The sequence below is a fragment of the Saccopteryx bilineata genome, chromosome 2 (genome assembly GCF_036850765.1).
Source record: "Saccopteryx bilineata isolate mSacBil1 chromosome 2, mSacBil1_pri_phased_curated, whole genome shotgun sequence".
Classification (NCBI taxonomy): Eukaryota; Metazoa; Chordata; class Mammalia; order Chiroptera; family Emballonuridae; genus Saccopteryx; species Saccopteryx bilineata.
The window spans coordinates 247,515,458-247,538,265 of record NC_089491.1 but is presented as its reverse complement, the minus strand read 5'-3'; the positions used below and the strand labels follow the sequence as shown (position 1 = coordinate 247,538,265).

General features: G+C 55.3%; 1 protein-coding gene across 1 annotated transcript; it reads left to right on the top strand.

Moving 5' to 3' along the window:
- Positions 1 to 1,733: 1,733 nt before the first annotated feature.
- PRODH (proline dehydrogenase 1) lies at positions 1,734 to 22,346 on the top strand. The gene is made up of 14 exons (XM_066259820.1): positions 1,734 to 2,032; positions 6,706 to 6,914; positions 11,438 to 11,472; positions 11,872 to 12,021; positions 13,152 to 13,216; positions 13,439 to 13,555; positions 13,975 to 14,054; positions 14,807 to 14,888; positions 15,449 to 15,541; positions 15,632 to 15,778; positions 16,530 to 16,705; positions 18,233 to 18,331; positions 21,613 to 21,701; positions 21,798 to 22,346. Exons 1-14 carry the CDS (start codon positions 1,763 to 1,765, stop codon positions 21,983 to 21,985), a joined length of 1,800 nt encoding a protein of 599 aa, XP_066115917.1. The 5' UTR covers positions 1,734 to 1,762; the 3' UTR covers positions 21,986 to 22,346.
- The last annotated feature ends 462 nt before the right edge of the window (positions 22,347 to 22,808 follow it).

The window sequence follows — 22,808 nt, the reverse complement described above, 5'->3', positions numbered from 1 at the left end:
TTAATATGTTCACAGAGTTAAGCAAACATACCACTATCCAGTTTCAGAACATTTCTTACCCAAAGTCCATATCCATTAGCAGTCACTCCCCATTCCTGCAGGAAACCACTAATCTATTTCCTGTCTCTAGATATCTAGATATATCTGCTCTGGACACTTCCTAGAAATAAGATCATACAACCTGAGGCCTTTTGCGTTTCTCTCCTTTCACTTAGGATAAATGTTCACCCACTTTGTAGCATGCTGCATCAGTACTCCATTGCTTTTTTTTTTTTTTGCCTTACAATAATATTCCACTATATGAGTGTAAGGACAATTTATTTCTCCATCATCCATTAATGGACACTTGGGTTGGTTCTATCTATTGGCTATTGTGAATAGAGCTGCTAAGAGAATGGATCACTTGCCACTATCCCCATAATTGCTTGCCCTTAGGTAGAGGAATAAAGGATGGTAGCTGATCTGCTAAAGGTGGAAATTGACTGAAATGAACTGAAATTTACAGCTTCTTCATCAAGCTGTTGCCTGGAGGTTGCAAGTGCTCAATAGTGTTGAACAGGTCAGGGTGTCCAATTCACCAAGATGCATGGGGTATCTGGTGAACTAGGTGAACCAGGTGGGCAAGGTGGGTGAGGCTGGGAGGCTACCCACAGTTAGATCTAGCACCTGTGGGAGTGTGGAAATGTCTTCAGGAGATACAAGAGGGGACCAGGAGTGAGTGATGGGGAGGGATATGCTATAGTGGGCAGTCAGGGCAGGTCCCTCCCAAAAGGTAGTATCTCCTGTGACAGGCTCCTAATGTGATGTTGGAAGGAAGGGCTTCCTAGGCGAACAGGTAGAAGGTGGGAAGGCCCTTAGGAGTGAAGGGAGGCCTGAGGGAGGTGGCAAAACAGGTGGCTTTGCTGTTAACCTTAAGGGTGGCACTGAAAGCCTGCACAGGAGGATGAGAAGGGGGCTGAAACCAGGGGGGCGGCAGGGGTTCCAAGGTAGCCTGTGGGTTCCAGGCTGGGGACAGAGGAGGATGAGCGTCGCGGTGTCCCTGGCTCCCTGGGAGGGTGACCTACCTGTAAATGTGCCTATTGGGTGGGACTGGGAAGACAGGAGAGGAACGGCGTTGGGCAAGTTTCTAAGGGGAGTTCTTCCCACGACTTGGTCTTAGGCCCGGGTCGGCTTTCCAACCGTCCCCTTTACAGGGCAAGAGAATCAAGACCGCCTTTCAACCTTTCTGAATTCTCCCCAGGGTCCGGCCTCATCTGTGAGTCCAAATGACTCAACGACCAGGAAGGAGCCGTGCACGTATGCGATGGCGCTGATGTACGGCCTCCGGACCCACCTGGCCAGCAAGGCGACTTGGGAAACCCGGGAAGAAATCGCACACCTGGTCGCGGGCCCAGACCCTAGAGACGGAGATGGGGGTGGTCAGCCAGGTGACAGGGTTCCGCCTGGAGGTGTGGCCAGGACCTCAGAAGGCGGGTTTCAAGTGTTAGTGGGGCCGGTCCATGGGCAGGGTCTGCTACAGAACATACGCTTAGGGGGCGGGGCCTCCATGGCAGCGGGAGCGTCTGTGGGGCGGGGCGGGGCGGGATTTCCGGAGAGGAGGGCGCGGCCCAGCGCAAGGCGGGGCTTCCCTAGGACAGGACGCGGGAGCTGGAGCAGGGCGGGGCCTCGGGAGAAGCTGGCGCTGCTGGTTGGGGGGCGGGGCATTTGGGGGCGGGGCGGCGGCGGGTACTTAGGCAACTCGGGCACACGAGGACTCCGAGCCATGTCTGTGAGGCGCATCTTGTCCGTGTGCTGCGGCACTCCCCGCCTCGCCTCACTGTCCACGGCGCCGGCGACCCGCGAGCAGCCCTCTACGGGCTCGGGGGCCGTGCCCGGAGGCGAGGTGGTGGAGGCCGTGCGGTCGCCGGTGCCTTCTGTGGACTTCGGCAACGCGCAGGAGGCGTACCGTAGCCGGCACAGCTGGGAGCTGGCGCGCAGCCTGCTGGTGCTGCGTCTGTGCGCCTGGCCCCTGCTGTTGGAGCACCACCAGCAGGTGTGAGGGTGGGCGGTGGGTGGGCTGTTACGGGTTCCTCTGCTTGTCCCAGGATCCGTTATGAAGTTTCAGAGTGTAAAGAAGGGGCCCCTGGAGCATCGCCTGTAACGAGGGAAGTCAGGAAGGGAGGTGTTTCCTCCATTCCTTTTGGGGTCCCTGGATTTTTCTACATCTCAGTACTACCAGCTAAAAACAAAGAACAATTTAACTTTTGAGCTGTATGCCGCCTGCAAACAAAGTTGTGACCTGAAATTTAAAATGGATTGTTCTTCATGTTGCTCAAAGCGGAGTCTGGTGGTATTGAAGGGCTCATAGCCTAATCCCAGAGTTCTCAGTGATCCAGGGGCTCCCCAGACACAGCCACTAGAACAGGTGGTGTTGGGGGGGGGGGATAGGAAGCTGCTGAGACATTAAACCAGGGGTAGTCAACCTTTTTATACCTACTGCCCACTTTTGTATCTCTGTTAGTAGTAAAATTTTCTAACTGCCCACTGGTTCGACAGTAATGGTGATTTATAAAGTAGGCAAGTAACTTTACTTTATAAAATTTATAAAGCAGAGTTACAGCAAGTTAAAGCATATAATAGTAATTACTTGCCAAGTACTTTATGTCGGATTTTCGCTAAGTTTGGCAGAATAAATCTTTATAAAACAACTTACTATAGTTAAATCTATCTTTATTTATACTTTGGTTGCTCTGCTACCGCCCACCGTGAAAGCTGGAACACCCACTAGCGGGTGGTAGGGACCAGGTTGACTACCACAGCATTAAACTTTTAAAATTTTAGCTTGGCAACTTTGAAAAGTGTGAAGGATTTAAGGAGGTAAGAAGCAGAACACCATCTTAGCCACTGGCACTCTGGGGTACAGAGATGCAATTATTTCAAGGTGATCCTGGGAACAGTTTGCAAGGCTCCAGTTGTTGGTGCCAAGGGTCCGGAAAGCTGTTCTTGCAGGTGCCCATTGATTTCTCAAGTGGGAATGCCCAGGGCATTGTGCTGCCTCTGTTAGCCCCTGGGGAAGGTTACACCAAAGAGCATTGAGCCACACCTCAGGCTTAGGTGAAGACCAGGACACAGCAGGTGGGAGGTGAGTGCAGTGGTCTAGGAAGTCCTCTTCGAATGGCTCTGAAGGGACTGTGAGGCCAGTGGAGGTCGTCTGGATCCCTCTAGAAACTGCGTGATCAGATTTGGAGTCTAGGACGATGGCAAGAGGGAGGTATTCAGAGGAAAGGGGAACTGAATGGGAGAAGTGGAGGCCTCTGGGAAGCCATCCCGTGTCTTTGGCAGCCAGGGATGTCCTGAGGTACAGCAATTGCAGTGGCCAACTGGAGGAGGAGGGCAAGAAGGGACACTCGAGGTGAAGGAAGCTGGTGGGGGTGGGAGATGATGATGACCCTTTGGGGAGCACTGCCATCTGAGGAGCAGACAGACAGGAGCGGCAAACACTGGTGGTGCAGCATTCAGGAGTGGGGAGGCAGCTAGGGGGTGGGAATGAATTAGGGAGGCAGGACGTGACTGTGGGGGTCTCTCTGGAGGACAATGATGGGGACCTGGCTTCCACAGTCTGGGCACTGCAGAAACTGCCAGGTGTAACTGGGATGAGCGGTGCAGAAGCTATGCTCCCTGTGAAAGGGAAGGAGAGAGAGGGCTTGGAACCAGCTAGGCCAACTTTTGTCTAGGTGCAGGACTGCATTTTCTTCCCTGGGTTCAAAACCAGCAGCAAAGTCAGCATAACTGGGGGCTCTAGGTTACCTTGAGAGGGATGGGTCATCTCTGCTATCTTTGTGATGCCTGCTAGAGGCAAGTGCTGGAGTACAGGTGCTGAGCTGTGAGTGCCTGGAGGAGCCCTTCCCAGGCTCTCTCTAATCCCACCTGTGAACTGAGGACACCCTCAAAGAGCCCACTATTGGTGGGAGGTGCCCTTCATGCCCCCTGCCCCCTTGGGACCTGTTCCACCTTTGTCATTGCTGGTGGTCCCACTGTTGATGGTGGCCTCGGTGTCTGGTGCTGGAGGAAATGGGGCAGAGGCCAGACAGACTGCACAGAGTTGGCCTGTCCTCTGCCCTGCAGTAAAAATTCCTCCTGCTGAGCGGTGCTGGTCCCTGTGATTCATGCTGGGGTGCTGGGGGGTCATTAAATCTGTACCCCAGGGGTAAAGTCGGCCTATAGCAGTCCAGATTGAGCTGTTACGTTGGCTCAGGACTCAGTGGGGGCCACACTGAGACTAGGCTTCTGTGCTTAGTTGTGAGCCAGTGCAGAAGAGGGTGATAGAAGGGGACACTACAGATGGTGACAGTGGCCCTGCCCAAGGCAGGGAGGAGAGAGAACCTGCTTTATCTGTTCTCTGCACATGTCTGTGTTTTACAGTGAAAACTAGAGTATATATTACTGATTCCCCACGAAGGATACCCCCACCTGGGGAAAAGGTGGGGCTGCCCTCATGTCAGGCAGTGCTGCCCAGGCGGTTTCAGGTGGCCGCTTTGTTCTGGAGTTGGCCTTATCACTGTCAGCTCTGCTCTGTGTGCTTCCAATTCCAAAGCCGTGAGAGAGGCTGGCCTCCCCTGTGCCAGGGTGATGGGGTGAGTGGTTGGCTCTGTGATCTGGGTGGCCATGCCCTCTGAGCCCTGCCTGCCCTTGGGGCAGAGAAGGTCAGCGCAAAGCTCAGTGCAGGGTATGTGGGAGGTCACCCACCAGGGTGCCCAATCCCAGCCTTCCTGTCTTTGTCAATAAAGTGTCATTTTTGCTCTTGCTCCTTTGATTAGTGGTGGCTGAGGCTGCTTTTGCACAACAGTGGCAGAGTAGTTATGACAGGGGCAGTTTTGACCACATAGCCTTAATAAATTATTTACCATGTGCCCTGGATGGGAACTTTTGCTGGCCTGAGAGGAGACTCTTCCACACACATGGCAGAGCTGATGTGTACCCTGTCGGGTTCTTTTCCAGAGCTGAATGGTGGTTATTCCACCCCGCCGGCACTGGGGTGATCTTTGCTGTGTTCAAGTTCAGCTTTCCCTCCTGTGAGGCTGCTCTGGCCCTGGATTAGTGTGAGGCTGGAGGGAGGGAGGGAGGGAGGGAGGCCTGCCCTGTCCTCCCTTGTTAGCGCACTTTCGTTTTCCATTTCTAATCCTCTTTATAAAAACAATGAGGTGCAATAAAATTAGGCACAGAGGCTGCAGAGAGATACAGGTGATGACCTGGAAAACCTTATCCTTGAGACACCCTGCAGTGCTCACAGGTGTGGCCTGGAGGCATCTCCACTGAGCGCCATCTTGCATTTCAGGGCGTGTCTACCTCTGAGCTACTGTAGGCTGCTTGGGACTGGTTTGGGGAGGAAGGTGTTTGACTTGCTTAAGTTTTTGCATAAAGTACAGATTGTTCCTTGAAACCTTGATCCCAAGAGATGTTCCCCACAATGAAGAGGACTCTCTTATCCACTGGGTTTGAGTAACCTCAGCCTTTTCCTGTCTTGCAGCTGGGATAGGGCAGTGGCCACACAAATTCCCAGACGGATGCTGAGTGTACCCTCCCAGCAGCTATTCCTCGAAGGCTCAGAGGGTTTCAGTTGTCCTCATTCCTCCTGCTCTGGCTGACCGTGTCTCCCCTTCCTTCACCTTGGCAAGCCCCCTTCTCTGGATCTAAGTTAGCAAACACCTCCTACACTGTTCTAAATCACCCCCTAGGGTTACCTTACTTACTCCTCTCTTCTTCGGTGTCTCTCCCCCAGTACGAGGTGAGCTCCTCTGTTTTGTGCAGGCTAGAATTGTACTGGGCATGAAGCAGCCCAGTATCATTTGAATGAATGATGGCAGGCATTTGGGATGTTATTGGAGGAGAAAGCTGGGTGGCTTACAGGCAGCTGTCTTCCTGTACCTCATTCCAGCTGAACTCAGATTCATTCTGAATTTTGTACATGTTTATTTGTTCAACAACTATTGGAGAGCTGGCTCCTTGCCAGGCACTGTATTAGGAATTTGGGCTAAGTAGCAAACAAAACATTGAAAAATCTAGGCACTTACATTCTAGAACAGTGGTTTCCAACCTTTTTCTGCTTGGGGACCAGTGAAAATGAGAGAATAATTTTGGGGACCGCTAAGGCAGAAATCAGGTTGAGCGTAAGTGAATTAGACTGAGGTCTTTGGGTCTATAATCTTCGTACAACATAAGGGCAATTATCTCTTTTGCAGACTAGCATAAAATTTCTGGGGGAATGGCACACAGACTGGTGGTTGAAAAACACTGTTCTAGAAAGTTGCATCAAATCCTCCTCTTCCTCAGAGTAACCTTCTGAGGTATGGATATAGGGAATATCATGAACACCCCCATTGCTCTTCCCAGAGTCCTGCCATTCACTTTTTTTTATCCACCAAGTGGTGGTCAGGCACCCACTGAGTGTTACTGGGGTCATCTGTGAGTGTGCAGGGCAGGAAGGAAGAGTGGCCACAAGAGTAGCATTGGGACACACCCTGTATGAGGACTGGGTGATTGACAGTTCCTGTGAGCAGACTGGCAAGCTGCTTTGGTGGTTTCCTCTGTAAAACGGAGGCTGTGAGCCAAGTTTGGCCCCGGGGAGAGCGTGTCAAGGCTTTGTGGTTGGACTGAGGGGCAGCAGGATGTCCTTCTGGGGACAGGAGAGGCTGCTGGCCAGGACAGCTTCTTCCCTTTGCCTTTCAGCTGCTCCATCTCACCAGGAGACTTCTGGGACAAAGGCTGTTCGACAAGCTCATGAAGATGACCTTCTACGGGCAGTTTGTGGCTGGTGAGGACCAGGAGTCCATCCGGCCTCTGATCCAGCATAACAGAGCCTTTGGTGTGGGTTCCATCCTGGACTATGGAGTGGAGGAGGACGTGAGCACCGAGGAGGCAGAGCGCCAGGAGATGGAGTAAGGCCCGCCTGGCATCTGGTGGTATTCCCAAAGTGCCCCAGAGCGGCCAGGGGCTGGATTGGGGCCTGGGCTGGGAGGAGGCCACGGCTAGGAGAGCTTGGTTAGCCTGATTACCTGAAGCCCTCCTGGGTTCAGCCTGGGTTCCTGCATTTTTTTGCCCTGTGATGATGATAGCCTTGGGCTTTCATGGAAGGCCTGGTGTGTACGAGGCCAGAGAAGCAGTGAGCACACCCATGGCCTGGTATTGTCTGATCTGCACACTGCGAATGGTTTTTGCATTTTTAAATGATTAGGACAAATCAAAGCAAGGATACTATTTTGTGACATGTGACAATTATATGAAATTCAAATCGCGTTTGCCCTACAGTGGCAGAGTTGTCCCTGTAGCTGTAAAAACACACTGAGTGGCCCTCGAGGCTGAGGACAGGGCACTGAGCTGGTTACAGAAGATGTGGCTGCCCTGGTGTGGAGGTTGCTGCCCTGCTTAAGCACCTCTCCTGGGAGGGTCCCTGACTCTGAGTGGGTCCCACCGCGCCACCCTTGCCGGGCCCCTGAGACGGTTTTCTGATATGCAGGTGGACTCTGCCTGGTGGGTTTGGAGCCTGCCCAGGCATCAGTGGAGGAGGGAATGTGTAGCCAGGTCTGGTGTGGCAAGCTGGCCTGGGGACTCCCCCTAAGGTCACCCGGCTTGCTGCAGGCTTGTTCTCTGGGCAGTGAATGTGAAGATTGATGGCTCTTCCCTGACCCACCCTGCTGAGTCAGAATTAGGTCACCCTCTGCTTCCTGGAGTAGTGTCTTTACGGGAAGTACAGACAGGACCAGCCCTTTCTTTGCAAAATGCTCAGTTCTTTTGCTGAAGCCTGTGCCCCTCCAAGCCAGGCTCTCACTTGCATCTGGGATCCCAAGTCCTGGCAGCAGTTGTGCCTGACTGACCTGAAGCTTGGGACAGGCCTGCGAATAACCCACCCATCTCAGGCTGTGGTGTTTGCTCTGGCCCAGGGGGGGGTGGCATCACGTGAAGCTCTTGCCCTGGGAACGGAATGTCCAAGCTTCTCAGTGGCCAGTTGGCCTGGGGAGCCCAGCCTCTGCCTAGTGATTTGCTTTCTTGAAGGCGGGGTTCTCCAACTGAGTACCTCTCTGTTTCCAGTGGGGGCTGTGGCTGCCTATTGACTAACTAATGGGCTCTGTGTTTTGCTATGTCACGGTGAGGGCTGGGTAGTTTTATAATGGGAGTTTTTTTCTCTCTGTGAAGGAGTGAAAACACTCCTTTCCCAGGGTGGCCTGCTTGGCTTGCTTTCTAACTTGCCATGAGGCCTGGAGCCTGTGCCCTTGGCCTGCCCTGCCGTTAGTGCCCCTTGTCCTGCAGGAGCACCACTAGGTGGGCTCTGGGACGTGAGCAGCAGTCCCTCCTCGTCCTAAGAGGGTAACCACCATTGATGTTGGGGACTCATGCCCAGTTCTGCTGCCAGAGGCTCTGTGCCAGGGGCTTGGGTTGAAGTGTGGAACCAGGTTTGAAGGTGCTGGTCTACACCATCAAGTTGCCTGCCTGACTCACTGGGCATTTCTGGCTAGGCCTGGCTCCAGACATGCCTGTGGACCCTGCTCTCAGTAGTGATGTGGAAGTCAGTGCTCCAAGTTAAGGCAGTGGGTAAGGATTGCCAGGCCTGCCTTGGGCATAACTGTAGAAGCCACAGAAAGTATGGGGGCATCAGAAGACACACAGGAGGCCTGAAGGCATGACAAGCAGATCCAGGAAAGCTTCTCAGGGTGGGAAGCAGGAGGTGGGAGACAGTAGCCCTCTAGGGAGGGTGTGGGATGGTGTTTCTCAGAACACTTGTTGGAAGGCAGAGGCCAGGGTCCTGACTCTAGGAGAGGAGCCCAGAGGTCTCTCCAGCAGTCTGGGAGCTATGGGATGGGAAAATGGGCTGTGGTGTCTTGCTGATAATCGGCTGTGATAAGGACACCCAGAGACAGTGTGGATGGCAGGTGCATCTGTCCTGTTTGTGCAGACCCAGGGCTGGATGCTGTCTGGGCCCAGAGTGGTGGCAGCGTCCCTGGGATAAGTGTGCACAGTGTCTCAGGTGCTGCCTGGAACCAAGGCCTGGGAAAGCCTAGGGGGCAGGTGTGTAGGCAGGAATGCCCTGTGGACTTTGCTGAGCTTCTCTCTCCTCCTGCTGCCTGGCCTGCATTTTCCTGGCGGAGAGCTGGGGTCAAGGTGGCTGGCATGGGTTCCCCTCACGCTCTGCTCTTCCGTACAGGCATCAACAAATCAACAGTGCTTCTGCTGAGAACTGAGCTTGGGGGTGGTCGAGGGGGTGATTGAGTCTTCCTGGCACTTCTGCAGACCCCTGGGGCACTAGTGTTCTTTTTCTTCTGCCCCCTGATCCCAGGTGTACTTCATTCCCTCTTCCATGTCCTGGCTCATGCACGTGTGTGCGTGAGTGCATATACATATATGTGTATACACTAGGTGCTCCCCTTCTTTCCCTCGTGGTGATGTGACCTTCACTGCTCATCGGGACTGCTGTCTTTGTCTCCTGACCAGGTGGCTGTGCAACCCACCTGGCTCCTCTGCTCAGCCCATTCCTAAATTGCTTCCCATTTGGTCTGTGCCTAGGAGGTTCATGGGTGGAAATGGCCATGGCCTCTGGCGGCTTGCAGGGTCCTCTGATCCTGGCTATACCAGTCAAGTTGGAACCTCCTGGCACCGGGCCCCTAGAGACCTTTTAGATAGACAATGGTTCCATCTGGTAGAAGGCCGTTGGCCAAGTAGACAGGTAACTGTGGTTAATGCTCACCTTATCTGAGCCGTGTTGCAGAGCAGGCCTGAGTCCTGCGAGCTACTGTCCCTGCCTTAGAGCACACAGTGGGTTCCCAAGTCATGCCTCCCCTTTAGTGGATAACTTTTGCCTGGTTGTACCTGGGCCACAGCTTGGAGGGCCTGGGGATGGTGTTGTAGGTGCCCTAGCCCAGGGGCCTCAGGTTGGGGTCGGGGACAGGAGCTTCTTGTTCTTACAGGGACATCATGCGTGGGGCCCACATTGTCACACACCGTACCCTGTTCTCTTCTGTTACATCGAGCACTCATGTCTGGTTGGCACGAGGCTGTTGGAGCGTGGGTGCTGGCGTAGCTCCCGTTCTTGTCCCCAGGCCTCTCTGGGTCCTGACTTAGGCATTATTCTCATGGTCCTGGATTCAGGTCCCAGGGTTGTACTGAAGCAAAGCCTGGAGGGAGGCCTTCCTGGAGGGTGGCTAGGTGGCCCAGGACTGGCTCTGGGGGCAATGAGGTATAGGTTGCCACAGCCTCTTGATCCCTTGAGGCCACCGCAGGTGCTGGTACCGCTCAGCAGCTTCTCTGGCTCTACTTTGGCCCAGACTGCATCTGGGGGAGGTTCACCACCCCTTCCCTGTGGGGTGTGAGCAGAGCTGAAGCATCCCCCCCCCACCCCGGCAGGTCTGAGGGCTTGGGAGGTCATGGGGGCTGCTGGGATGCAGCCCAGCTCTCTCTGTGGGAACTGACTTGAGAGGCTTTAAATACAAATTGAGTTAATTGATAGAGCTGCTGGAATGCCCACCCCAGGCCTGGTGGGTGGGGATGTTGAGCAGGCCTCTGAAGACTTAGCCATGATTCTTGCTGGACCAGACTCCGCTGTGAGGAGGAGGAAGAAGTCTGCTCTGACACCGTGGTTGCTGGCAGGGGTGGGGGCAGGCCAGGCAGGGCCACGAGAGCGCAGCTGAGGGACTGCAGAGAGGCCAGTGTGGCCGAGCGCTGGTTGGGGTGGGGGCGGCTAGGGCCGAGGGTGGGCACCACTGTCCTGTCCTCATCAGGCCTGGGGGTGCTTGCTATTCAGGTATGATGGAAGTGTTTTTGTTTTAAAGGAAAATTCTGGTTGCTGCTTGGAAAATAAGGCTAAGGGGCAAAAATGAAGCAGGGTGCTGGGGCAGCGGGAAGGGGGGCCAGCTGTGTGTGGGGTCAGGAGCAAGCTTTGGGCCCCAGTGGCTGGAAGTGCCTGGGTATGGGGGTGGAGGGTAAAGCAAGGGGACTCACTTGTCGATTTCGGGCATTTTGTGTGCTGGTGATTGTCTATCTCCGTTTCTAATCAGCCCCAATTGGCCGCATAGTTCTGTTCTTGTCTGCATAGCTAGGCATTCCTTCAAGGACTTACTCTGTGCTCTGGACTGTTCAGAGAGCTCTCCACCTATCAGGCAGTTTTCCTTCTCATCCACAGTTTGAGGAGGCTCCACCCATGGGGAACCCCAGACTTCTCCAGGACGCAGGGCTTGTAAGCTGCCTTCCCAGCTCAGAGGAGGTGCTCGGACCCCGCATCGTTAGGGTTGGGCGGGTGAATCACTCTTCCCTGCCCTGGCTAGCCCCGCCCTCCTCAGACAGCCTTCCTGGCTCAGGGGCATGCGCAGGCTCAGGGCTCAGCCTCTAGTTTCCTCTCACCCTGATGGGTATGTACTTGTCAGTTATGCCTGAGGTGGCATGACCCTGACCCTTGCCCTATTCCTTCCCGAAGGGCCTGTACCTCCGCAGCAGAGAGGAAGGACAGAGGTAAGAGGTGGCTGTTCACCAACAAATGCTCTCACCTCTACCCCCCTGTACCCCCCATTTCACCTGTCCTGAGACTTGGATGGGGCACAGCTAGCTCAGGGGACAAAGGGCAGTGCTGAGTTCTGACCCATGTCCACGGGCACCCAGGCCATCGCTGCAAACATGCTGACACATCCTCATGGCCCCTCGTTGGTCTGGGCTCTGCCTTCCTGGCCCAGGTCTGCATGTGACTAGGCTTCTTCCATGGAGGAGGAGCGGGTACAAGGTCAGGTGGCTTTGGCCATTGGCAGACAGCCGGCAGCACAGTGCAGGGGCTGCAGGGCTTCCTGGGCATCTTGTGTGCTGGGACTGGGATTTGAGCCGGGCGCAGAGCCTAGTGAATGCTTGGATCCTTTGCAGGCACCAGTAATAGGGAGAAGCAGTACCAGGCCCACCGGGCCTTTGGAGACCGCAGGGACGGCGTCATCAGCGCCCGCACCTACTTCTACGCCAATGAATCCAAGTGTGACAGCCACATGGAGACGTTTCTGCGCTGCATTGAGGCTTCAGGTGGGGTCTCGCTCTTTGCTGGCTGTTGACCCGCCGGGCCCATTCTTGGCCAACCTGTGGCATGTGGAAATGTGGTGGGTGAAAGGGAGGCCAGGACTGGAGCACTCACTTGGGGCTTTTGCTCTGTCTGGGGGTCGTGAAGATGAGCTGGGTTGACATGGGGGAGCCCCAGGCTAGGTTTAAGTCACACTGGGTCACACCCATGTCCAGGATCTCCACAAAGAACCCAGTTACCTCCAAGAAAGTGCCTCCTGCCCCTTTCCTGGGTACCAGCTGCCTAATGTGGACCTTTGAGAAGGTTTTTAGTGGGCTAGCAACCCCCAGGTCTGGCAGGGGTAAGACTCTGGTCACACATGGCACTTGGGTTTGCTCAGGGCTGCACTGTTCAGGAAAATGGTCCCTTATACTCTACAGTGGAGGATTCTTCCTTCCACAGCCTTGAGACAGAAGCATCTGCCAAGGGGAGCCAGTTAAGTTGGGAGATCCATAGGCCTTTGTGTCCTATAGTCTTTAGAACCCACTAGGTCACAGTGCCACGCCACCGTCCGTCCTCCGCAGCCCTCCTGTGATGGGACAGTGGGTTTCTCACCTTCAGGAAACAGAAATGGGAGCGAGCGGTGGTCAGAAGCAGCCTTCTAAGACTGGCCTGGGGGAGACCTTGGCCAGTCAGGCAGACACTGGGTCCCCTGCTCAGTGCAGAAGAATCTATTTGCCTCCCTGCCCAGTCTGCCTGGGGGGAGGATAGACAGGGGCTCCCACAGAAGAAAGCCACGATCTGGAAGCTGGAGGATAGGTATGAATGTAGCAGTTGGGCACCTTCTGTGCTCCAACTTGCTTTCCGATGTGCATTTCTGTGTTCAGTGAACCTCCCATGGGCAGTCTGGTTGCTGATGGCATGGGAGAGGAAACTGAGCAGGGGGTGGGAGTGATCATCAGCGCTGTGTAGGAATGGGCAGATCTCCCCACCACCTTCCTGACTCCAATGGCAAATGCCAATGAGTCACTGTTCCCATCTGTGGGGCGGGGCATCCAGAGCAGCTGTGTGTATTGTGGTTATGGGTGAGCACAGGCTCCTGCTCCTCTCCCTCCTTCTCTGGAGCTCTGAGGGCTCTTCCCGTGGCTTCCCATAGGTGGAACCTGTGAAGATGGCTTCTCAGCCATTAAGCTCACTGCGCTGGGGAGACCCCAGTTTCTGGTAAGTGCTGCAACCTTCCATGTGCTGAGAAAGTTTGCAGGAACTAGGGGCTGCCATTAAAACTTCAGTGAAAGCGCATGTGCTGGTACCTTGGGGCTTGGAGCCAGGTGCCCAAGTGGGACAGGGTGGGGCGGGGGGCAGGAGCTATGCAGAGGTCCTGGGGGGTTGCCCCCGGGCTACACAGTGGCGCTGGGGGCAGACAGCTCAGGCCTGCATTTGCAGCTGCAGTTCTCAGATGTGCTGACCAAGTGGAGACGGTTCTTTCACCAAATGGCTGCAGAGCAAGGAAAGGCCGGGCTGGCTGCCATGGACACAAAGCTGGAGGTGGTGGCACTGCAGGTGGGCAGCCCTTCCCTAGTAGTGTGAGTGGGTGGACACCATGGGGCTGAGGAGGTGCCCTGCCCAGGAGAAACTGGCTAGGCAGTATCTGAGGTCAGTCCCCAGAGCTGCTCCAGGGCCTGCAGCCCACCCTGAAGCCGCTATTTTGGCTGGGAAGAAATCTGGCCACAGACTGAAGACACACTGGATAGGAGGGTGGAGGGGCTGGGCCTGCAGGTAGCAGAGTACTGCGGAGCTGCAGGGACAGGGAAGGGGGTCAGGGACCATCAATGGGGCAGAGAAGTAGCCTGAACTGTATTCTGTTCTCACCAACAGTGTAAGTAAGTCAAAACAGATCACAAACCAACAGGCAGGAGACACTAAATGTTAGTGAATGGGGCTGGGGATGCCAGGGGTCTGATGCCTTCTCACCTCTCAAGGAAAGCGTGGCGAAGATGGGCATTGCATCCAAAAAAGAGGTTGAGGACTGGTTCACAGCAGAGAACCTGGGCGTGTCTGGGTAAGAGCACAGTGCCTGACTGAGAAGGTGGGAGCAGCTGTCTTGGTTTGGCCATGGTTCCAGCTGAGTCTCAGCAGCTTCTCCCAGTCCTGGGTACCCTGCACAACTTTGTGGGCCTTGGGGTAATGGAGCCAAAGGAACTGCTCCCCTGAGATGCACAGAATGGGAGTGACAGGGAACTGGCACTCCATGGATGGGGGCTGGCAGCTTGGGCACAGGGCCAAGTGACCGTGCAGCTCAGCAGGAGTGCCAGACCGGCCTGGTGCCACACGTGGCAGACAGGTGAAGGGTCAGGCAGCTGAGACCTAGAGAACCCCAGGCTTTATCCTTAGGGGGCTAGAGGCTGGGACTGAGGTCGCCAGGATCCCTGGGCTGGCAACAGGGTGCTTTCTACTTGAATGCTGTGTCTGCTGCTGCCTGGTCTCCAAGTTTGGCTCTTCCCCAAGCTTGACACAGCCAGTGGTGTTCTTGGTGCAGGCCTCGAGTTTCATAGCTGCCTCTGCCCTGATGTAGAATGTCTTCATGTTTTGGTTTTCATTTTTTTAAAACAGAAGGCAATGTTTACATTTATCTGTATTTTGATACTGAGCACTGAGGTGGGTTCTATGGAGATTGGGTTTGGGGGTGCCCTTTTAGGGAATGGGCTGGTTTGGGGTCCAGGGCCCCCCCACACCCTAGCACCTGTGGGTAAAGCTGCCTGGCCAGATGGAGAAGCTACTGCTGCCACTCTCCCGACCCACCTTCTCCCGCAGCACCCTGGACCTGCTGGACTGGAGCAGCCTCATCGACGGCAGGACTGAGCTCTCCAAGCACCTGGTGGTCCCTAACATGCAGGTGACACCACCCCCCTTACCACTGAGCCCTGTCTCATAGGACACCGGGCCAGAAAGGGCCATGTTCCCTATTGCCTCGCCTGGGCCAAGACTGTAGTCTTCCCCAGCCTCACAAGTCCCCATGATCTAAGGGGAAGAAGATAGACCCACTAGTGCCCCACAGAGTGGGACAGAGACCCACAAGGAGGGCTGTCTGGGGAAACTTCCCCACATCATCTGTCCTTGTATGTTGAGTCACCCAAACCTCACTGGCCTGAAAGGGCAGCACTCCTGTTACTCCCCTTCATGGTTCTGGGTGGTTCTCTCTAAGGATTTCCCATGCAGTTGTACTCAGAGGATGGCAGGGGCCGGGATCATTGTGGAGGGTCCCTGGTCACATGGCCAGCTGTTGGCCAGGGCTTCCCCCCATGTGACTGCTGGTTTCCAGTGTGAGTGTCCCTAGGAGCCAGGCAGAAGCTCTCGCCTTCTCTAGCCTAGCAGCTCCGGGCAGGGCGGGTACTGGCTTTGAGAGAGGTGTGGCCCAGGGCCCTACTGTGGCCTGACCACATACTGTCCTGTCAGACAGGACAGCTGGAGCCTCTGCTGTCAGGGTTCACCGAGGAGGAGCAGCAGCAGATGACGAGGATGCTACAGAGAATCGATGTCCTGGCCAAGGTGGGGGGCCTAGGATGTGCCCGGGGGCTGGGCGACACCTGTCTCACCTGAGCCCCAGACAAACCGTCTCTCCTACCCCTGATCTCTAAGAAAGCCTCCAAGGTGGGGGTGCGGCTGATGGTGGATGCAGAGCAGACCTACTTCCAGCCGGCCATCAGCCGCCTGACGCTGGAAATGCAGCGCAAGTTCAACGTGGAGCAGCCACTCATCTTCAACACGTACCAGTGCTACCTCCGGGTACGTGGGCCCGTGCCCCCACCCTCCGGGCTGTGGCATGCCCCCATCTTAGCCCTGATGTCGAGGAGGGAGGCCCCTGCCCAGGGGCCCAGGCTGACCCAATGTGACTGCTCCTGGCTGGGAAGAAAAGCCGCCCCTCCTCTGGGCCCCAGCTCCCAGACAAGGGTGTTGAAGGGGTGGGAAGAAGATGGAGGAGCTGGTTCAGGGTCCACTTAATGTGCTTTAATCCCTAGGTTTCAAAGTCTTCATGAATTACCCTTTTCTCTCATTGCTCTTTGTTCGGGTCCCTCCAAGAACCTGATGGCTCTGGGCTCTTCCCCAGAAAGACCTGGCTAGAATTTTGCATGTTCCTCAGTAATGCTTCACGGTGGGATCCTTTGGCATAAACCTAGAATGGGCTGCTTGGGGACCATGAGGTGTTTAGAGGCTGCGGGGTAGGGAGGGCATCGTGGCTGTGGGGGTGGGGAGATAGCCAGGCAGGTACCCACCCCGAGGTCAGCCTGAGGAGACTGGCATGTACTGTGGCTGTTGGGACCTGGCCTGTCCCCTTAAAGGGCTGTCTCCAGGCCAAACAGAAGAGGCTGTAGGCCCCACTGTCACCATTCCTTGGGGACAGAGGTCAAAGGGCCTCCCCTCAGCCAGCTTTCCTGGTGCCCCTTGCTGACTAGGCTTTTGGACCCAGGAATGCCCTAGGGGGTGCTGGCTGGGAGGGGGGCTGACTAGTTATTGACTTTTGTCCCTGACTTTGCAGGATGCCTATGACAATGTCACTCTGGACGTGGAGCTGGCTCGCCGTGAGGGCTGGTGTTTTGGAGCTAAGCTGGTACGGGGCGCATACATGGACCAGGAACGGGCCCGCGCTGTGGAGATTGGCTACGAGGACCCCATCAACCCCACATATGAGGCCACCAATGTCATGTACCACAGGTGCGCCAGCCTTCCTTGGGTTCCAGGGCCTGAGGGCTGCCTGGGGAGGGGAGTGAGAAAGTGGTGAGAGCAATGTACTTTCTTGGTGCTGGAGCTGACCTGGTGGACCCCCATCCAAAAGGAGAGCAGCCCTGGGGGTCAGAAGCTTCTGGTAGGAAGACTTTTGCCCTGAGGCCAGAACTGATTATTTTCTCTGCTTTTATTTTATTTTTCCGAAAGCATGAAGCAGCTTTTTAATTTATTTTTGACAGAGACAGAGAGAGGGACAGATAGGGACAGACAGACAAGGAAAAGAGATGAGAAGCATCAGTTCTTCGTTGTAGCACCGTAGTTGTTCATTGATTGCTTTCTCATATGTGCCTTGACCGGGGGGCTCCAGCAGAGCAAGTGACCCCTTGCTCAAGCCAGCGACCTTTGGGGGTCACTGGCTCAGGCCAGTGACCATGGGGTCATGTCTATGATCCCATACTCAAAAGAACACAAAAAACCAGCAACCCTGTGCTCAAGCTGGCGACCTTGGGGTTTTGAACCTGGGTCTTCCGCATCCCAGACCAATGCTCTATCCACTGTGCCACTATCTGGTCAGGCAAGGCAGCTTTTTTAATACAGAAAAGTCTACTGAGTAAAACTAACTTGGCCTGGGTCCCCCGGCAGCTCCTATTGGTGCCCAAGTAGCCCCTCCCACTCTGCACTCACCTGTTTCCAGGGACTGTCAGTTCTGTGTCTCTTTTGCTGTGTTTATCTTGGTGATACTTGGTGATATTTTATGCAGTCTGGACAGGCTGACCTCGTGTTTTTTCTTTCTGAGGTTGTACATAAGATGTATTTCTAAGTTAAAGAGGTCTCCAGTGTCTCCCCTCACCGGCAGTGCCGGCTTCCTTCCAGGAGCTGCTGTGCGCATCTGCCGGTGCGGACTGTGTGGTGGATGACATTGTGCGCTCGGTCTCCTGCCCTTGCTTTTCTGGCAAAGCTGTACCTGGATACCCAGGTCGGCGTGCAGACCAGCACAGGTTGCCTGTACTTATGTGCGTCCCTGCAAGCTTTAATGTGGTTTGGCGTCCTGTTGTTATCAGGGCCATCCAAGGCACACCCTGTCCCTGTCTTTTGTACCCGTGGGTGAGGACACAGCTGTTGCTAGAAATGGAGTTTCTGGGTCAGAGAACATGCACCCTGACAAACTGTTTTCACTGCCAGGTGGCGGCACCTTTAAGGGCTCCCCTAAATCAGGGAGCCCCCCCCCCCAGGCCTCTAATTTCCTTGAAGACCTTACCCCAAGCAAGTCTGCCTGTCACGGGTGCACAGGGCACTGCGCCTCCGCTAGTTCCCTGAGAATGTCTAGCCCCTGCCTACTCACTTTTCCTTTCTTACAAGGTGCTGAGGAGGGACAAGTGCCCCTTGCCTTGGTCCCGTGGTCATGGGCACTTTTGGGAGGAGTGCGCTCACTGGGTGGCCCTGGGCCTGCCTGTGGCCTTTGCCCCTGGGGGGGAACTCTTCAGACAGGCCCAGGCTCACGTGTCACTCTCCCAGGTGCCTCAATTATGTCCTGGAGGAGCTGAAGCACAACGCCAAAGCCAAAGTGATGGTGGCCTCCCACAATGAGGACACGGTGCGCTTCACACTGTCCAGGTAGGTGCGGCCCTCCCGCGGCTGCCCAGGTGCTCCCTGGCTCAGCAAGGGCTTGGGTGAGCACCCCGGTAGCATGTAGTGACCTGCCAGGCATGTGGGCATTTTGGGGGAGCATCTGTGGGATGAGCTGGAGTGGTGGCTTTCGTGCCTCGCAGGCCCCGCATCGGCACTGCTGCAGCTACAACAGGATTTGCGGTTAATTTGTTTTTTAAAATAAATACGTGACTTATTAAAATTTCAGATTCTAAAACTAAATTCCATTAGGTGACTTAAACAGCTTATTAAAATGCACAATACAGTGTGAAATGCTGGAACGCCTAGGAGCCTCCGATGCATAGCCTCTTTATAAACAATTTGTCTTAACATTTTACACTGCATTTGGAATTTAATATAATCTGTTTTCTCTTTAAATGCCTGGCCCATGGAGAGAAACTTCGGCAGAATTGTTACAACTCAGATATAGGAATAAAGTGAAGCAAAGTCTTACATATTCCCCTGTTATCACCATATTTTTTGTTTCATGTCTTAACCCAAGCAGGGCCACACCAGGGAACCTAATTCCCCTGCCTCTCCCTAGTCTCTGCCTTCCTGGGGCTGAGCCTCTGCACTGGGTCATACTGGCCCTAAAGTTTCCCAGGAGTAAAGCAGGGACCCCCATCCCAAAGCAGGAGTACCCCAAGCCCGAGGCTTGCTGCTGAGGGGGGCTTCCCGAAGGATCAGTGGAGGTGCAGGTGGGGTGCTGGGGCTGCCTGGCTGGCCGCTGCCTGGGGAGCTGATGCCTTTGTTCACGACGGTGCTTCTTCACATCCTGAAATTGCAACTGAAAACCACAATTTCTAATGCACAGCAGTTGCAGCCACCACGGTTGGGTATAAGAGCACCCAGGCTTCCTCCTGAGCATCCCGGCCAGGGTTGGAGACCTGGTTGTTTGCACGGGGGTGGGGAGCAGAGCAGAACCCCAGCTGTCTTCTGTAGGGACTTCTCAGGCCCTTATTTCCCACCTTGGAACCCCATTCTTGTCACTGGATGTTGGAAGGCTACCCTTTTGTGCTCAGCAAAGATTAGTTCTGGCTTCAGCTGTTAAAATGAACATGACTGAGTTGCATATTTTAAAAGATGGCTTCCCTTTAGGCTTAAAAGTATTATTCTATGATGGAACCTTGATAAAGGCTTGATCCATGTGTCACCAGGGTCCTTCTTTAAATGATGTCCATGCAGAACCTCCCGTAACCTTGGCCCAGCCCTTGGAAACCTGTACCCCTGCACAGTGTGTGCCCTGCAGGGGCCAGCTATGTGGAAGGTGCCACCTTCATAGGTTTCAATTATGAACTCAGTAGCATTTGTTGGTCGCTAGTCCACTCAGACACTGACTAGACAAGAGAACTACAAACCTTCTAAAAGCACAGACTGCCCTTGAAGGGCTTCCTTCTGAATGTTCCCACTGAGAACACAGCTGTCATCAACATTCTGGTCACAGCAGCCTGCTTCACTTGGATGCAGTTTCCCCGTCCTGAGTACCAGCTGAGTGCCCTCCTTCCCTGTAGCCTCCAGGGCCTGTGCCAGGTTCCACAAACCAGTCCTGGGAAAGGCCAGCCCCTGCAGGCCACAGTTCTGTGCTTCTGCTTGGGCCAGGGAGCCCCGAGCAACTCAGATCACCCTCCCTGGGAAGCAATGTGGGCCTCTGATCAGACATCAGGGACTTCAGATAGCCTGTCAGCTTTGACCAAGTTAACAAACCAACCCAAAACTCGGAGGCCGAACAGTATTCTGTGGGCCAGCAGTGTGGACTGTGCTCAGCTGGGGCCAGGTTTGCCCTAAATAGCTTCATTTGTGGCTGGGGCAGCAAAGGGGACTGCATCTCATGTCCAGTGACCAACAGGCTGGTCCAGGCTTTGCTACATGGTAGTCTCAAGCTTCTAGAAGCCCAGAAGAAGGTAAGCCTCTGCCTACATATTTGCTATTGTCCTACTGGCCAAAGAAGTCACAAGGCCCCACCCACCCAGACATCACACAGTGAAAGCCTCCATCTGCCTTGGGAGAAGCTGCAGTGCAGCCATGGCTGGGGGTCTGGGCGCTTGCAGGGGAACCGTCAGCAGCCATCTTTGCAGGACGTCATTTGAGCATCCCCACCTCAGCTGTCAGATGGCACCATGGTGGCACCCTGCTCTCACAGGGTCATGTTCTAGTGGGGGACAGAGACACATACACTGGAGACCAGGGTGACAGGGTGGAGATCGGGCCGCTGTAGACTGGGTGGCCCCAGCAGTGGAGCCCAGACCTGAGGGACAACCCTCCTGTGGGATCCAGGGATCCCATACTCCCAGAGCCGGGGGTGGGTTGCAGGGCCCCACAACAGGGAAGTGAAAGGGTCCCCAGGGGCAAATATAGGGAAGCACAGACCTGGGTGGGGGTGAAGACTGAACAGACTCCCTGGGGAGGTGGAAGATGGGGGGGGTGACCCCAGAGTTTTGGTGCAGACAGGCAAGCCTGGATATACAGATGATGGAAGCTGGAGATAAAGGTAGATATCTCAAACCCTGGAACATCTGTAAGATCCTATGAAGGGAGGTGTGAGGGTAGGAGGGGGTGCTGGATATAGTTGGGGGCCCACCAACATCTGAGTGGTACTAATAGAAGTATAAGCCATGTCTATTGCTTCTAAATGTTCTGGTAGCCATGTTAAAAGAAAAAGTTAATCTCAATAATACATTTCAACTAATCCAACATATTAAAAATATTACCATTTAAACATGTATATGGTATTTCTGAAAAATGAGATCCTTTGCATCCTTTTTCATACCAAGTCTTCATAATCCCACATGTTTCGTACTTGTAGCACCAGCAAGCACCAGACTGGCCACTGGTGACTGCTGGCTGCCCTGTGGGGCCAAGCAGCCAGTGCGGGGATGACAAGTGGCCTGGTTGGGCGGGGGTGGAGGGCTGGGCATGTGGCACTGAGACAGAGTGGCTGGAGAACAGGGCAGTGGAGGGGGCCACTGGGTGGGGCTGCTTCACTGTGTCTGAGTACCAGTAAGGGGGGTGGGGCAAGCAGGAGGGGAGGGGCCACTGGGGAATGAGCACAGCGAGGGGAGGCTGGCTAGGGGGCGGGGGGGGGGGGGGGGGGGGAGGGGGCTTGGAGGAAGCTGCAGGGCAGAGGCCTAGTCTGGGCAGGAGAGAACTTATACCCATGCTCCATCCTGCAAGAGCTGGAGGTTAGAGCATGTGGATGGGGATCCGGGGGTGGCAGAGGGGCTCAGAGCTGCTGCCTTGCCTGGTCACAGGATGAAAGAGTTGGGCCTGCACCCTGCCAGTCGCCAGGTGTACTTTGGACAACTGCTGGGCATGTGTGACCAGATCAGCTTTCCACTGGGTGAGCTGGGCCGCCCTGGGGGTGGGGTGTGGGTGGCCCTGGGGGTGGGGTGCAGGTGTCAAGGTCAGGACTCACTGCCTCTGTCCGTGCATGCAGGCCAGGCGGGCTTCCCGGTGTACAAGTACGTGCCCTATGGCCCTGTGATGGAGGTGCTACCCTACTTGTCCCGTCGCGCCCTGGAGAACAGCGGTATCATGAAAGGCACCCAGCAGGAGCGGCAGCTGCTCTGGCGGGAGCTCAAGCGCCGGCTACGCTCAGGAAGCCTCTTCCACCGTCCAGGCTAGCGCCCATGGGCCACCACCACCTGCCACCAGACTTGGCTGGCCAGGGCCCTCAGGCCGGGGTAGGGATCTGTGGGGTCTGGGTGGGCCCTAGGCCAGTGCTGCTACAGCCCAACCTCACATGGATGCACCTTTTTACACCGAAGACCATGAGACCTGGCCTCGACCCAGGGTGTGGGCCCTCAGGTGTAAGCTGAGTCACTGAGATGGTCAGGAACTTGCTGTTTGCGTGGGCAGCATCCCCATCTTTGCCCACCTCGTGACCCTGGACCCAAAGGCCCATCTTCCACCAGGGTTGAACCCACATACCTAAAGCCCCACAGGTGGACAGGGGTGGGCTGATCAATAAACCACCACTTCTGCAGCTAAGAGCCCTCAAAGCCTTTTCCTGTGGGGCCCTCAGGGGTCAACAGCAGAGAGGGAGTCTCTGCTTCTCTCAAATCATGTGCCCCTAGGGGCCAGGCCACATCTCCCTTCAGGCTATACCAGACCCCGCCATGCAGAGTCCTGGACCACCCGGCCCCCAACTGTGCAACCCTAGACAACAGCAGGGCTGCCAGGCTCAGAGCAACAGACAGATGCTCTCAGGGGTTGGTGCTTGGTGCTTCCCCCACCCTGGTCTCTCCCTCAAAGTCTTCCTGCTGCCCTGTGCCCATGACCCACGCTGGGCTTTTGCTGCTCTGACAGGAGCAGGCCATGGCTGTCCCCCTCCCCCGCTCTTCGGAGGCCAGTCCTACAGAGCAGACTGGATGTGGTCCTGGTGCCCCAGGGGAAAGGTGGGGGTGGGGCTGGGCCTCTGGCTGCATAAGGAGAGTCCTGGGGAGGG